This window comes from Orycteropus afer, unplaced genomic scaffold (assembly GCF_000298275.1).
Source record: "Orycteropus afer afer isolate SDZICR_OR568_19922 unplaced genomic scaffold, OryAfe1.0 scaffold00826, whole genome shotgun sequence".
NCBI classification, from domain to species: domain Eukaryota; kingdom Metazoa; phylum Chordata; class Mammalia; order Tubulidentata; family Orycteropodidae; genus Orycteropus; species Orycteropus afer.
This window is the reverse complement of record NW_006922413.1, coordinates 491545-505200: the sequence shown is the minus strand read 5'-3', so window position 1 is coordinate 505200 and position 13656 is coordinate 491545. Positions and strand designations below refer to the sequence as shown.

Below are 13656 nucleotides of genomic sequence, written 5' to 3'. Positions count from 1 at the left end.
GATTTTCCCTTCCTTTCCCTCCCATCCCTGGTAACTATCAAAGAATGTTTCTTTCTCTGTGAGAACCTTTTCGTAACTTTTAATAATAGTTAATAATATTTGTCCTTTTGTGATTGACTTATTTTACTCAGCATAATGTCGTCCAGGTTCTGCCATGTTATGAGGGGTTTTGCAAATGCATTCTTAGTCTTATTCCACTGTTATATGTACCATAGTTTTTTTATCCATTAATCCACTGTTAGGCACTTAGGTTGTTTCTCTCTTTTTTCCTATGGTGAATAGTGGTCTGATGAATATAGGTGTATGTATATCCATTTATGTCATGGCTCTTGTTTCTGTAGGATATATCCCTATAGTGGGATTGCTGGATCATATTGTATTTCTATTTCCAACTTTTTTAGGAAATTTTCCACAGTGTTTGTACCGTTTTACAGTTCTACCAGCAGTGTATGAACTGCTCTTCCAGCCTCTTACCATCCTCATCAGCATTTTTTGCTTTTTGTTTTTCTGAACTTTGATATTAAGGCTAAGTGAGATGGTATCTCATTGTTGTTTTGATTTGCATCTCTCTAATGGCTAATGATCACAAGCATTTCTTTATATGTTTGATTGCCAGCATGCTCTAGTCCATCATTGCAGCTAGTGTGCCATTCCATCTCACCGAGGGTCTCCTTCACCCTTGTTGGCCTTCTGCTTCACCAAATACAAAGTTCTCCTCTAGCCGTTGATCCTCCTGATGACAGGTCCAAACCAAACAAGTCAGACAGTGTTCTATTGTGATCCATAAAATTTCCATTGGCTAATTTTTGGAAATAGATTTTCTTCTTAGTCTGTCTTAGTCTAGAAGCTCTACTGAAACTTCTCTACTATGGATGACCCTGCTGGTATTTGAAAAACCAATGTTATAGCTTCCAGCATCAAAACAAAACTACAAGACACCACAGTATGGCAAACTGACAGAAAGGTGGTGAAACAGACACTTAGCAGATCATTAATCCTTTACATATGAAATTCATTTAATTGGCATATTTTAAACTTAGGTATGTTAGACTTTTTTTCCAAGAGAATGTTTTTAAGGGATATAATGTCAAGGCTATAAGAATGCTGACTGCATTTGGAACCAAGCATATAGTGTTTTGGATTTCCTTACTATTTTGGTTGATTCCATTAATTATTTATAGCTATGAAGGTAAGCAAATGCCAGCCTATGTATTACCCTTGGTGGACCAGTTGGCAAAAGATTGTGAGCACTTTTGGATTATTTTCTTTATTACTTAGTGACCACAGATTACTTAAATCACAGATTGATATTCTCATTATAGCAAACCCAAAATTGTTGGGATGAGACTATTAAATATTGATATAATTTGAAGTTAAATTTATAGCTTTAAAATGAAATATTCATTTAAGAATTTCTGAGCTCAAGGCATCTTCTTTTCTTCATTCTTTGGCCTTCCCTTTCTCTGATTCCTCTAGGTCTTCCCAAAAATAATTTTGGAGTGAATCCTATTTATATCCCTGTTCATTTTAATGGCCTTTAAGTAGACAGTGTACATGTAGGTGGGGTATATGCACTTTTGAGTCTCTAGTTTCCTTGTTGGGAAAAAACTCCCAACTGCTGATGAAGCTCTTCTTGTACAATAGCATATGACTCAATGGACTAAACCTCAGACTGGGAATCAGGATCTGGCCATTTTCATTGATTGGCATGAGTCTCTCCATTTACGGCAGGGAAGTATTGGCTTGTTAGTTGTGAATAAATCCCTTGATGAAGACATCTGTCAGTTCATACTTAAAAATACTTGTCAAAAGTCAGTCACCTTTAGAAATTCTATTCTTCCAGTGAAATTTTGCCTTGGCCCTATCCATTTTGGGCAATGCCAGCGTCCCCTAATCCCCTACCTTTTTTCTGCTTCTCAAATCAGTGGACTGAGAACTCCATACAAGAGATATACTTCATATCTCCTACTAACATAGATTCCCATGAAAAACAACTAGAAAGAAGACAGAGAAGGTATACTGTGCTAAAATGTTTATCCTACCCACATACATTCTTTTAAAACATCAGTTCAATCAAAACTATAGTTTTGTTTTAATTTGAACTCTAGGGGTCTTGAAGGATGCTGTTGCTGTTATGTGCCATCGAGTCAAACCTGACTCATAGTGACCCCTCCTTGGGTTTCCGAGGCAGTATCACTACGGAAGTAGGATTGCCCAGCCTTCCTTCCGAGGAGTGGATAGCCATGTCTTAAAAGATGCATCATTAGAGAGCCATTAAATGACACTTCACAGAAACATGGGAAAGAGAAATGTTGTTGTTGTTGTTGTTAGGGGCCATCACGTCGCCTCCGACTTATAACAACCCTATGTACAATAGAACGATATGCTGTCCAGTCCTGTGCCAGCTCTACCTGAGTCCACTGTTGCAGCCACTGTGTCAATTCATCTTGTTGAGGGCCTTCCCCTTTTTGGTTGACCCCCCACTTTACCAAGCATGATATCCTTCTCTAGGGAATGGTCCTTTCTGACAACATGACCAGAGTAGGTGAGGCAAAATCTGGCCATTCTCGCTTCCAAGGAGCATTCTGGCTGCACTTTCCCAAGGACAGATTTGTTAGTTCTTTTAGCAGTCCATGGTACTTTCAGTATTCTTTGCCAGCACCACAACTCAAAAGCATTAACTCTTCTTCAGTCTTCCTTATTCATTGTCAAGCTCTCACATGCATATAATGCGATTGAAAATAACATGGCTCGGGTTAGGTGCATCTTACTCTTCAAGGGGACATCTTTGCTCTTCAGCACTTGAAAGAGGTCTTTTGCAGCAGATTTTCCCCATGCAATACATTGTCTAATATCTTGACTGCTGCTTCCATTGACGTTGATTATAGAACCAAGTAATATGAAGTCTTTGACAACTTCAGTCTTTTCTCTATTTATCGTGATTCTGCTTATTGGTCCTGTTGTGAGGATTTCTGTTTTCTTTATAAATATATTCCCCCAAAGTAGCTAGGTACAAAGAATGAATACCAACCAATTTGGAATTGTTCTCACAATACTTTTTATCAAAGAATTGACTTCTGATTCTTAAGCATTAACCATAACTCTTCAAATCTAAAGACATGTTGATTGTAAAATGCACTTATTGTATGTACCATTAAGAAGAGAAAACCCTGCCAATTCAACTATGATATAGTACTTCAGCAGTAGTCCAGACCAGATCATGCTACTACTCTCTGTTCCTTTGACATTTCCTTAATCTATTCAGAGGGATTCTATAGGTTCGCCTGCCTTCAGTTGCTTTGCTTAACATGTAATAGGCAATCTTTTTGCACATTGTGGTAATCAGATGTAAGATAGCTTACCTAATTTACAGGGATCTTCTTTCCTTAGGTCCCATGAAGTGCTTGGCTATTTCTTGTCAAGAAGATAAAAAAAATGTTGGCTATTCTTCCAATGATACATATTTGCTTCTTTGATATCAAACATATGCTTCTCTGCTCTATACCCCAATTTTTTGACATACATAACTTTTTAAATACAAAATCATAGTGAAAATTTTTGAGATCATTTTAAAGATAATTAAACTCCACCTGTGTACTAACAACAGTGCCGTGAGGACAGGATAACAGATAAGACTAAGCTAATGCACGCTCGGCGATGACAACTACTTCACAGTCTTCACCTGGGAACATTGATTGTAAGATTGGGCATGGTTATTGAGCCAAAGACATACCAATTTCAGAGATGTTCAAATGTAGAAAATGTTCACTTCTGAATTTGTGAAATATGGTAGTAATCCACAAACTAAGTTTGTAAGTTGACCGATGCCTTGATCAGAAAAATAATAATATGATGCCATTGGCAAGTAAAATGGAAACAAATCTTAGGTTTTCAGAGCTGAGAAAGTACTTTCAGAAATATTGCCGAGGTTATGAGCTCAGGCTCTGGATCCAGAAGACAGGATTTAAGTCCTCTTAGTAGCAGTGTGGCCTTCGGTAAGCTAATGTGCTTCAGTGTCCTTATCTGTATAATCACTACTTATTTCTGAGAGTTATTTGAAATATGAATGAATTAAGAAAAGATAATATTTGTACTTAGAAGGGTGCTTGGCACATCTTAAGTGCTCAGTAAATGTTAACCATGATCGTTATTTAGACCAGTTTGTGTCTCGCCCTAACTGTCTTGCAAAATATATTATACAGTGGGACTGAGAAAGGGGTTAAGGAAAAAGAGACAACCAGAAAGAAAGCTTGTCCACTCATCTCCTTTTGTGAATGTGAGGCTCCAAGGCATAGAGAATCAGGCATTTAAGTGGCTGATATAAAAGTATAGGTGTATTGCTGTTTTTAATCAATATGGTGGTATGCTTTCATCTTCAACTTAAATCCACTCTAGCAAAACAGATAGATTCTAGATTCCTTCAAGACTAAAATAACTAATAACAACTCTTCGTAGCAGGACATTCTCCCTTATGCCTAACTTGTATCATTTCTCAGCTAGTTCTGAGTCTGTTTATTTCTTGTTGGGGCATTAGCAAAAGTGAAAAGCAACTGATTACCATGGAAGAGAGTATGCAGTGACCTTTGTTGTTGTTAGCTGCCATTGAGTCAATTCCACGTGTGTCAGAGTTGAACTGTGAGCCTAGGTTTTTCACTGTCTGTCTTCCAGGGAGTCTCTGGGTGGGTTCGAACTGCCAGCCTTTCAGCTAGTAATTGAGCATTTCCACTAGTAGTTGAGCACTTAACAGTTTGCACCACGTAGGGACTCCCAGATGACCTACTGTGGCAGTTTTATTTCAAATCCACACACATGCTTCATCAACTATGTTGATTCTTTTAATATAGCTATTTCATCGTCTAACCTGCAGAAGATTAAAATAAGCTGTTTTGGAAAGAGCACACATAACTCTCTTCTTTTGTCTTCTTTATTAGAACAGGTGAAGAGTTCAGTGACTTTGCCAGTATATGACATGTTAATGTACCGTGCAAGTAAAAATACTGACCGGATTCATCTCTACACTAAGGTAAGCATCATGCAGATTCTGTAAGTTGAAACATAAAAGGCTTCCTTTTTACATGTTTCAATGGAGATATTTAGTTTTATTCCGTGAGATGGACTTTAAAGCCAATTCTCAAATACCTATATAAAATCTAAAGACAATGAGAGACCAGACAGTAGGGTGGTTAAGAGCACAGACTTCAGGGTCAGACTGCCTCAGTTTACATCTGTTATTTCATCTTGGACACATTCCTTAGTTGGTCTGTGCCTCCTTTACCCAGATTATAAAATGTAGAGAATTTTTGCAAGGACAAAACTAGCTAATTCATTTCATATGCAAAGCGTTTAGCACAGGGCCCAACCACAATAAGCTCTCAAAAGAATATTAGCTCCTGCACTGATAATTAGCAGCAACAGCAGCAGCTTTACAAAAGCCTAGCCATGTTGCGTGAACTCTGAGAGGCTTGAACCATGTGATTCCTCAGATTCCTGCTACAGCCTAGGTTAGTGATGTTCAGACTTTTAAATTGCAGAATCTCTTTGTTCTCTTGAAAATTATTGAGGATCCCCAGTGTGGACTGTATCTATTGATATTGACCTTATTTGAAATTAAAATGAAGACATTTAAAAAGCTCCATTTATTCATTTTAAAATAACAGTAAAGTAAAAGCAATAAAGCCTTTACGTATTTATATAAATAACATTTTTATGGAAAAGTATTATAGTTTTTAAAACAAAAATATTTAGTGAGAAGGGTGGCACTGTATATTTCTAGCAGTTGTCTTTAAAGCCTTACTGGAAGACAGTTGGATTCGCATGTCTGCCTCTGCATTTAATTTGTTGAGATAGCACAATGTCATGTAGCCTCTGGAAAACGTCACTGTACACTCGTCAGAGAATGAAAGTAAAAAGGCAAATAACGTCTTACTATTATTATGAAAGCACTTTTGACCTTGTGGATCCTCTTTTAATGCTTCTTATGAACCATATGAGAATCTTTGGCTGAGGTAAACTGGTGGAGGATTGGAGGAAAAATTTGATGAAAGTATGAATGCTTTGGTTTGGTCTAACTCAAAAAAAACCCAAAAAACCCAAACTTACTGTCATCAAGTCCATTCTGATTCATAGCAACCCTGTAGGAGCAGAACTGCCACATCTTTCTCCTTTCAGTTGGCAGCTGAGCACTTTAACCACTGCACTGCCAGGGCTCCTTTGGTTTGTTCTACAATGTCAAATTTATACTTTTATTTATAGCTGTTTAAAACTATGAGTCATCTAGTTAATGAAAGAATATTTTTTAAAAAAATAACTTGTGAACTGTATTGGAGCTGACCAGTCTTTCAGTGATAAGATTTCTGCTAAGCCAAATATAGATGAGGTGCTATACAATATTATGAGGAGGAGATGACTAGAATCTTGAATACCAAAACCCCTATGCAGCCTCAAGAATGGGGCCACACACTATTTACAATAGCCAAAAGATGGAAACAACCTATGTGTCCATCAACTGAGGAGTGGATATCCAAACTATGGTACATACACACAATGGAATACTATACAACCCTAAAGAATAATGTAGAATCTGCAAAACACCGCATAACATGGATGAACTTGGAGGACATTATGCTGAGTGAAATAAGTCAATCACAAAAGGACAAATACTGTATTAGTCCATTATTGTAAAAGTCAAGGAAATGCTTATCTATGGAAGGACATTTTCTTTGTTGGTTATCAGGGGTGGGAGGGGAGTGGAGGGAATACTGTTAGATAGATAGAGATAAGTTTTGATTTGCGTGAAGAGAAGGGCAGTGTACCAAATGTGAATGATCAATATAGTGGCATTGAGGAAGAGAAAGATATAGAGAGGTACATGCGAAGTACAGACAACAAAGATGAACCCTTTTGCGCATATAGTACGGCCTGGTCAGTGAAGGCAAACACAGGTATATGGGTGGATAGATGGGTGGTGGACAGGCTGAAATATTAGGTGTGTCTATGAAGTGGGGAGTGTACCCAAGAACATGTATAGGGTTGGCAGACAGTGGTCCTATAACTTTATGTGTATGATCTGAATTCCCAGGTGTATAATGGAGCTGACAAGGGGCAAAGTTGTAGTCAATGCTTGATCACAGCCAGCTACCCAGAGGGACCCATTAGTTGAACCTGTGGGCTCGGGACCATAGTCACAGAGGACATCAAGCTCAATTGGTATAACATACTACATAAAACATTGTTCCACGTCCTACTGTGGCGAGTAGCAACTGGGATCTTAAAAGCTTGCAAGCTGCCATCTAGATGCAACGATAGGTCTCTCCTCATCCAGAGCCAAGAAGCATGAAGAAAACCAAAAATTCATGGAAACAATTAGTCTTAGGCCTAGCGACTGGTACACCATCCGATCTGCAGCCTATATGACTGTGAGACCAGAAGAACTAGATGGTGCCCGGCTACTACTGTCAACCACTTGGAAGAGGATCTATGTAGGAGATACTGGATAGACAAGGAGAACAATGTGGAACAAAACTCAAAATCATTTGGGAAAAAAAAGGGGGGGGGGACCAGGTTTGCTGGCCCAGTAGAGCCTGGTGTAACCACTGAGACTATGGCCCCTAGATGCCCTTCAGGTCTGGAATTGAATGCATACCTGTGGCTTCCAGCCAAATAATAGACAGGCATATGAGCTGAACATTTACCTGAGGTAGATACACTCCTTTCCTTGGAGAGAACAAGCATGGGAGAAAGACGGATTGTTTATGCACAGGGAGACAGCTCAGGGGGCAGGAGTGCATGGAGGGATGGACACAGGGAAGAGGTAACTATCGGGAGGAAGTAGGAGGGGAGATGTTGCATTGTGGTAAATTGTGGTCAACGTCATGAGACAAAGTGTATGTGAACTACTGTATGGAAAGTGTATTTGCTCTGTAAATTTTCACCCAAATCACAATAAAAAGAGAAAAAAAAAAAAAGAATGGGGCCACAGCCAAGAGAGAGAAATACCAAGGACCAAACCAGGCCATAAGTAATGTTGCTCCTATAGGCTTGGACCCCATCCTACCATGTGGAGACTCTAGACGTGGAGAGCCTAATTGGGGGAATGCCAAGACATGGAACTCTGCTAGAGCAGGTCTAACTAAGTGCCTGAGCCAGGTCCCCAGCAGGGCCTGAAGGTCGAGAAGCCAAAGGCAGATGCCAGACAGAGCAGACTGCAGCAATTCAGAAGCCCTTGTGCACTTGAAGCTTTTTGCTCTGGACAGGGAAAGCTCTGCCTCATGGATCATCTGTCTCATCTGTGTTTTCCACCTTCTGGGTGAGAACAAAAAGAAAAACTTCAAACTTCTAGTGGAGGATAGTCATGCGTGCTGCCAAACTGCACTAACATTGACAGCCTCTCTGGCTCTTTTTCTGGCTCTGCTACCCAACCTTTGCAGCAGGGGGCACGTCATCTTCTTGAGGTCCCTGTTAATGGACGCTGGTACATTTTGCTGGTCCTTAATGACTATTCTAAACACTTACACATCCCTTTGCTATAAAATGTTATCAGTCAGTTAATTTTTCTAAATATGAGACACTAATCAAGTGAAATGTTAACATGTCTTTTCACAGCTATAGTAGAGTTTGAGATGAAAGCTTTCCCTTTTTTGCCTTAGAAGAGCTGAAGTAAAATCTAGAAATAGAAATTTGTCAGGGAGGGGGGTTTCAGTATCTAAAAGAAGAGCATTACCAGATGTTTAGCATCCTGCATCATAATAGCAATATAAATCTAAAAAACTATTCTTTTCAGCCAGAATCCCAAGTCTAACTCAGTGTTTACAATAGCAATTACAAATCTAAACTTGTAATCAATATATAAGAACTTTTTGTATGTTTCTTCCAAAGTGATTAAGGGAGCTAGAATAGTTCATTTTGGCTGAGAGAATTAGAACATGAGCTCAACTATTGCTGATGCAATAGATTTACATTGCACTTTTTACCCTCACGAAAAAAAAAGCCAAGTCCACTGCCATCAAGTCAATGTCAACACAGTGGACACAGAGTAGAAGTGCCCCATAGTTTCCAAGGCTGTACATCCTTACCAAAACAGACTGACTCATCTTTCTCCCCCGGAGCTGCTGGTGGATTCAAACCACCAACTTTTTGGTTAGTAGCCCAGTGCTTTAACCACAGTGCCACCAGAACTCCTATGTTACACTTAAGACTTCAGAATATTGTGCAGCTAATTATTGAGATCTCAATGAAGTTCTGCTCACCCTCCATTTACTTTCCATGTGCTAAGGATCTCAGGTCCTATTGGCAGTCAGTCCTCTTGGATACACATTGCTTTCGGGAAGCTAATGTTGAAATCATTTCTCTAGAATTTCTTTTTTGCCTTCTAGCTTCCATTGTTCCTTTAAGAATGAACAGGTTTGTCAGTCCTTTTGGGGAGGGTGATGATGCCCTCCTTTGATTCAATGCTGATATTTTCAATGACAATAAAGAAAATGATGTGTGAATTTGGGAGTGGTTGCACTACAGTTAATTTCAGGGATGTATTATTCTTCTGTTGATTTGCAGTATACCAGTGTACTGTTTGACACTTATTTTTAAATTGGGCAATAGAAAAGAATATGACAGGGCAATGTACACAGCACCCCAGGCTGAGTGCTGAAAGCTGGGGATAGGTGGAAATGTAAAAAAAAAAAAAAAAAAAAACTTTAAAAAATAGCAACCCCTCTTTGGGTTTCCGAGGAGGTATCACTATGGAAGTAGATTGCCCAGCCTTCCTTCTGAGGAGTGGCTGGTGGATTTGAACCACCAACCTTCTGGTTAGCAGTCAAATGCCTTAGGCACTACACCACCAGAGCTCCTAGGTAGAGACATGCAGGCTGTAATTTAGAGCCTACCTTCCCCACCTTGACTCAGCTGACCTTTCAGAGTAGCCATTTGGGGTAGACCCTTGTCTAGAATGTGTCAGCTCAGTTTATCATTAGGAAACTGGAAAATCTGTGCTGTCTGTTTCCTACTGCTGCTGTCACTGAAATACCACAAATGGGTGGTTGAAGAAAACAAATTTCTTTTCTCACAGTTGAGGCTAGAAGTTCAAATTTGGGTCACCACAGAGCTCTCTGTATCAACTCTGGGGAAAGAGCATTGTCTTTCTCAGCTTCTGTAGCCCCAGTGTTCCTTAGTTCCTGGGCAACCTTCATGTGGCATCTGTCTTCCCCTATCCCAACCCCATGTGTGCTTGCTTCTGTGTCAAAATCTGCTTTTTTTTTTTTTAAATAACATAGCGTAGGGTTAGGACACACCTAATGGTAGGGCCTCATTAACATAGCAAAGAAAATTCTATTCCCAAACAAGATTACATCCACAGGTATAGGGGTTAGGATTCCAACACATATTTGGGGGGGGGGCGGGACACATTTCAATCCATAGCCTATGCTATAATGTAATTATTCCTTTTTAAAATAATTGCTAGTGCTTATACAGGCATATAAGGAGCTCTGGTGGCATAATGCCTAAAGCATTTGACTGCTAACCAGAAGGTTGGTAATTCAAACCCATCAGCCACTCCATGGAAGGAAGATGGGGCAATCTGCTTCCATAAAGATTTACTGCCTTGGAAAACCAACAAGGGTCACTGTGAGTTGGGATCAACTCAATGACAGTGAGTTTGATTTGGTTTTTATACAGGCATATAGAGTGAACATTTATACCAGGTAGACACACCCCTTAGAAAGATCAATCATGGGAAAACAGAAAGGCAATATTTGTACAGGGAGATAGCTCAGGGGCAGGAATGGATAGGAAAGAAGGACACAGGGAAGAGGGAGGAAGTGGGAAGAGAGTTGTTCCTACAGGAAGGAAGTGGGAAGAGAGCTGTTACATTTTGGAGATTGCAGTCAATGTCATGAAACAAAATGTATATGGACTGCTGTATGGAAAATGAATTTGTTCTGTAAACTTCCATCCAAATCACAATAAAAAGTAAAAGAAATTGAATAATTACTAGTGCCTATAGACAAAAATTTATTAATATTTTCTTCCTAATCTATAATCAGGATGGAAAACAGATGAACTGTAATTTCATTCCTCTGGATATAAAAGTAGACCTTTGGGAAGATTTATCACCAAACTTTCAGCTAAAACAAAATCGTTCACTGGTAAGTATAGTTCCATGCATTGATTTTAAATAAAGATCTGTTTATTAATTTTAATGATCATGTTGAGATTAATAAAGCAGAACACTTCATGGCCTGTTGAAGAGTCAAGTCACTAAATGCATTTTAATCAATTCAGGCAGTGCTAAGAATAAATGTGAAATCTGTTTCCTTGGCAAATGATCACACCTAACATTGCAGTTTCTGTGGATAGAATCATCATTTAATTTCTCATTCACAAGATTAGCAGCTGTGATAATTGTATCTCACAGAATCACATTTTATCTTTTAAGGTTAAGCTCTAACAATGACACATTCTGAGAGCATGGATAATACCATGTCAGGTGACTTTCAATTCATAGAGTCACCGCTGAGCAGCCACAGGCGAAGTACACCCCAGGGAGGCCTTCATTCTGATCCACGGCCACTTTGCCTTCATTGCTGAGAAGGGTCAGTGTGCACAGGGACTGGCCCTGCATGCAGAGCACCATTTTTACAAGAACATTGCGACTATTATTTTCTCTTCTCAGTGGAAATGAAACATGGCCCATGGGTCAGCTGCACCTGTCCTAAAGGGAAAGGTAGCAGTGAGCTATTTTCTCTGTTATTATCTTACTCTGCCTCTCAGATTCCCAGAAAATAGCAGTGATGTGTAATTGACTGGTAAATAAGATATAATCAGTAACCAATTGCCATCAAGTCCCCGCCAACTCATGAAGATCCCCAATGTCAGAGTAGAGCTGTGCTCCACAGAATTTTCAATGACTGATTTTTTGGAAGTAGATCAATCACCAGGCCTTTCTTTCGAGGTACCTTTGGGTGAACTCAAACTCCAGCTTTTCAGTTAGCAGCCAAGCGTGTTAACTGTTTGTACTACCCAAGGGCTCCAGGTAAGTAAGATATGTCGTAAGATACGTTGTTAACTGCCGTTGAGTCAGTTCCAGCTCATGGCAACCCCATTGTTACAGAATCAAACTGTTCCATAGTGTTTGGTTTTTCTTTTCTTTTTTTCTTTCTTTTTTTTTTTTTGGCTGTAATCTGAACAGAAGCAATTGCCTGGCCTAGCTTCTACAGTACTGCTGGGCGGGTTCGAATCACCAACCTTTAGGTTAACAGTTGAGTGCAAACCATTGGTGCAGTGGTTAAAGTGCTCAGCTGCTAACCAAAAGATTGGCATTTCAAACTACCAGCCCTTCCACAGGAGAAAGATTGCATAAAGATTACAGCCTTGGAAACCCTATGGGGCAGTTCTACTCTGTCCTATATGGTCACTATGAGTCAGAGTTAATTCAACAGCAGTGGGTTTTGGTTTAAAGCTGTTAAGTAAGATATAGGTAACTTTAATGAAAATTTCCCATTTATTCATGGCTATTCTCCTCTGATAATTTAATCAGCTGGGTACATAGCAGGGCTGTACCATTCAATCTGGGCTGACAAAGTAAAATTGGAACAGACCTGAATTTTTTAGATATGAGTGAAGCAGAACAATAATCCAAATGGGAGAAGTTACAGGTCAAAGCCCTGAAATAGGAGACCTATACAAGGTGTAGTGAGCCTTGCAGGAACCTTATGTGAGAGACTGGATTATTTTCAGGACTCTGGAGAGCAACACACATGCTGTTAGTCACCATTTTTGAGCCAGAGTTGTTTCTGACTGCCAATCAAGTGATTTGGTTGCTGTGTACTATGCACACTGCTTGTTTCCTAAGAGGGAGATTAAGGTTCTAGCAGTATGTTGACCCATCATTTTTCCTGTTCCAATCCACCAACATTTTACAAATCCTAGACCATTCCAGTTTTGCTTTGTCAGTCATGACTGAACCAGAAAGAACCTGTCCAAAGCCCTGGTACAAAGCCAATCTCAGATGTGTCCTGTCACTCTGGCAGCACCATATTACCTGATTTCCCCAGTTTTGCCTTGGCCTCCGCTGGCATTAGTGCTCCACACAGAGACTGCTTTTGGGCTCAGTGAGCACGTTATCACTGTTGGTCCTTATGCTCATTAAGGGCATGTACTAGGGCCCCTGAGACTCGCCGTCTTTGAATTAATATGAGATCTTTTTGTAAGTGGCTGTAGACAGTTCACAACAAAAATATGAAACAGCATCAAATTAAAGGAAGATTTTTATTGGAAACTCAAAAACTTATTGTGAGAGTACAATAAACTTTGGTCTTCTGATGTAGACAGCTTGACTTTCAGAGAAAGATGCCTAATGACCTGCCACATCTTTTCATTATCTTATTTTCTGCTAGATTTTGAGGTTTGTTCGAGAATGGAGTAGTCTAACTGCCATGAAGCAAAGGATTATCAGGAAAAGTGGTCAGTTGTTCTGTAGCCCAGTTCTTGCTTTCGAAGAGATCACAAAGCAACAAACCAAACAGAATAGTACCAAAAGGTATGAATTGTCTATTTTTATTTTATTTATTACTTTTTGTGGTCATTTCTACAGGGTTCTGAAGCCTTTTATGTATTCGCTAATGAAATCCTGGTGAGTTAAAAAGAAATTATAAAATGACATAC

General features: G+C 39.4%; 1 protein-coding gene across 1 annotated transcript in view; it reads left to right on the top strand.

The window, feature by feature from the left end:
• ZRANB3 (zinc finger RANBP2-type containing 3) overlaps window positions 1-13656 on the top strand; it is a 185761-nt gene that overhangs the window by 145633 nt on the left and 26472 nt on the right. Inside the window, exons 12-14 of the mRNA XM_042783280.1 lie at window positions 4932-5023; window positions 11037-11138; window positions 13389-13531. Coding sequence (XP_042639214.1) covers window positions 4932-5023; window positions 11037-11138; window positions 13389-13531 — 337 coding nt within the window. The remainder of the gene's footprint in view (window positions 1-4931; window positions 5024-11036; window positions 11139-13388; window positions 13532-13656) is intronic.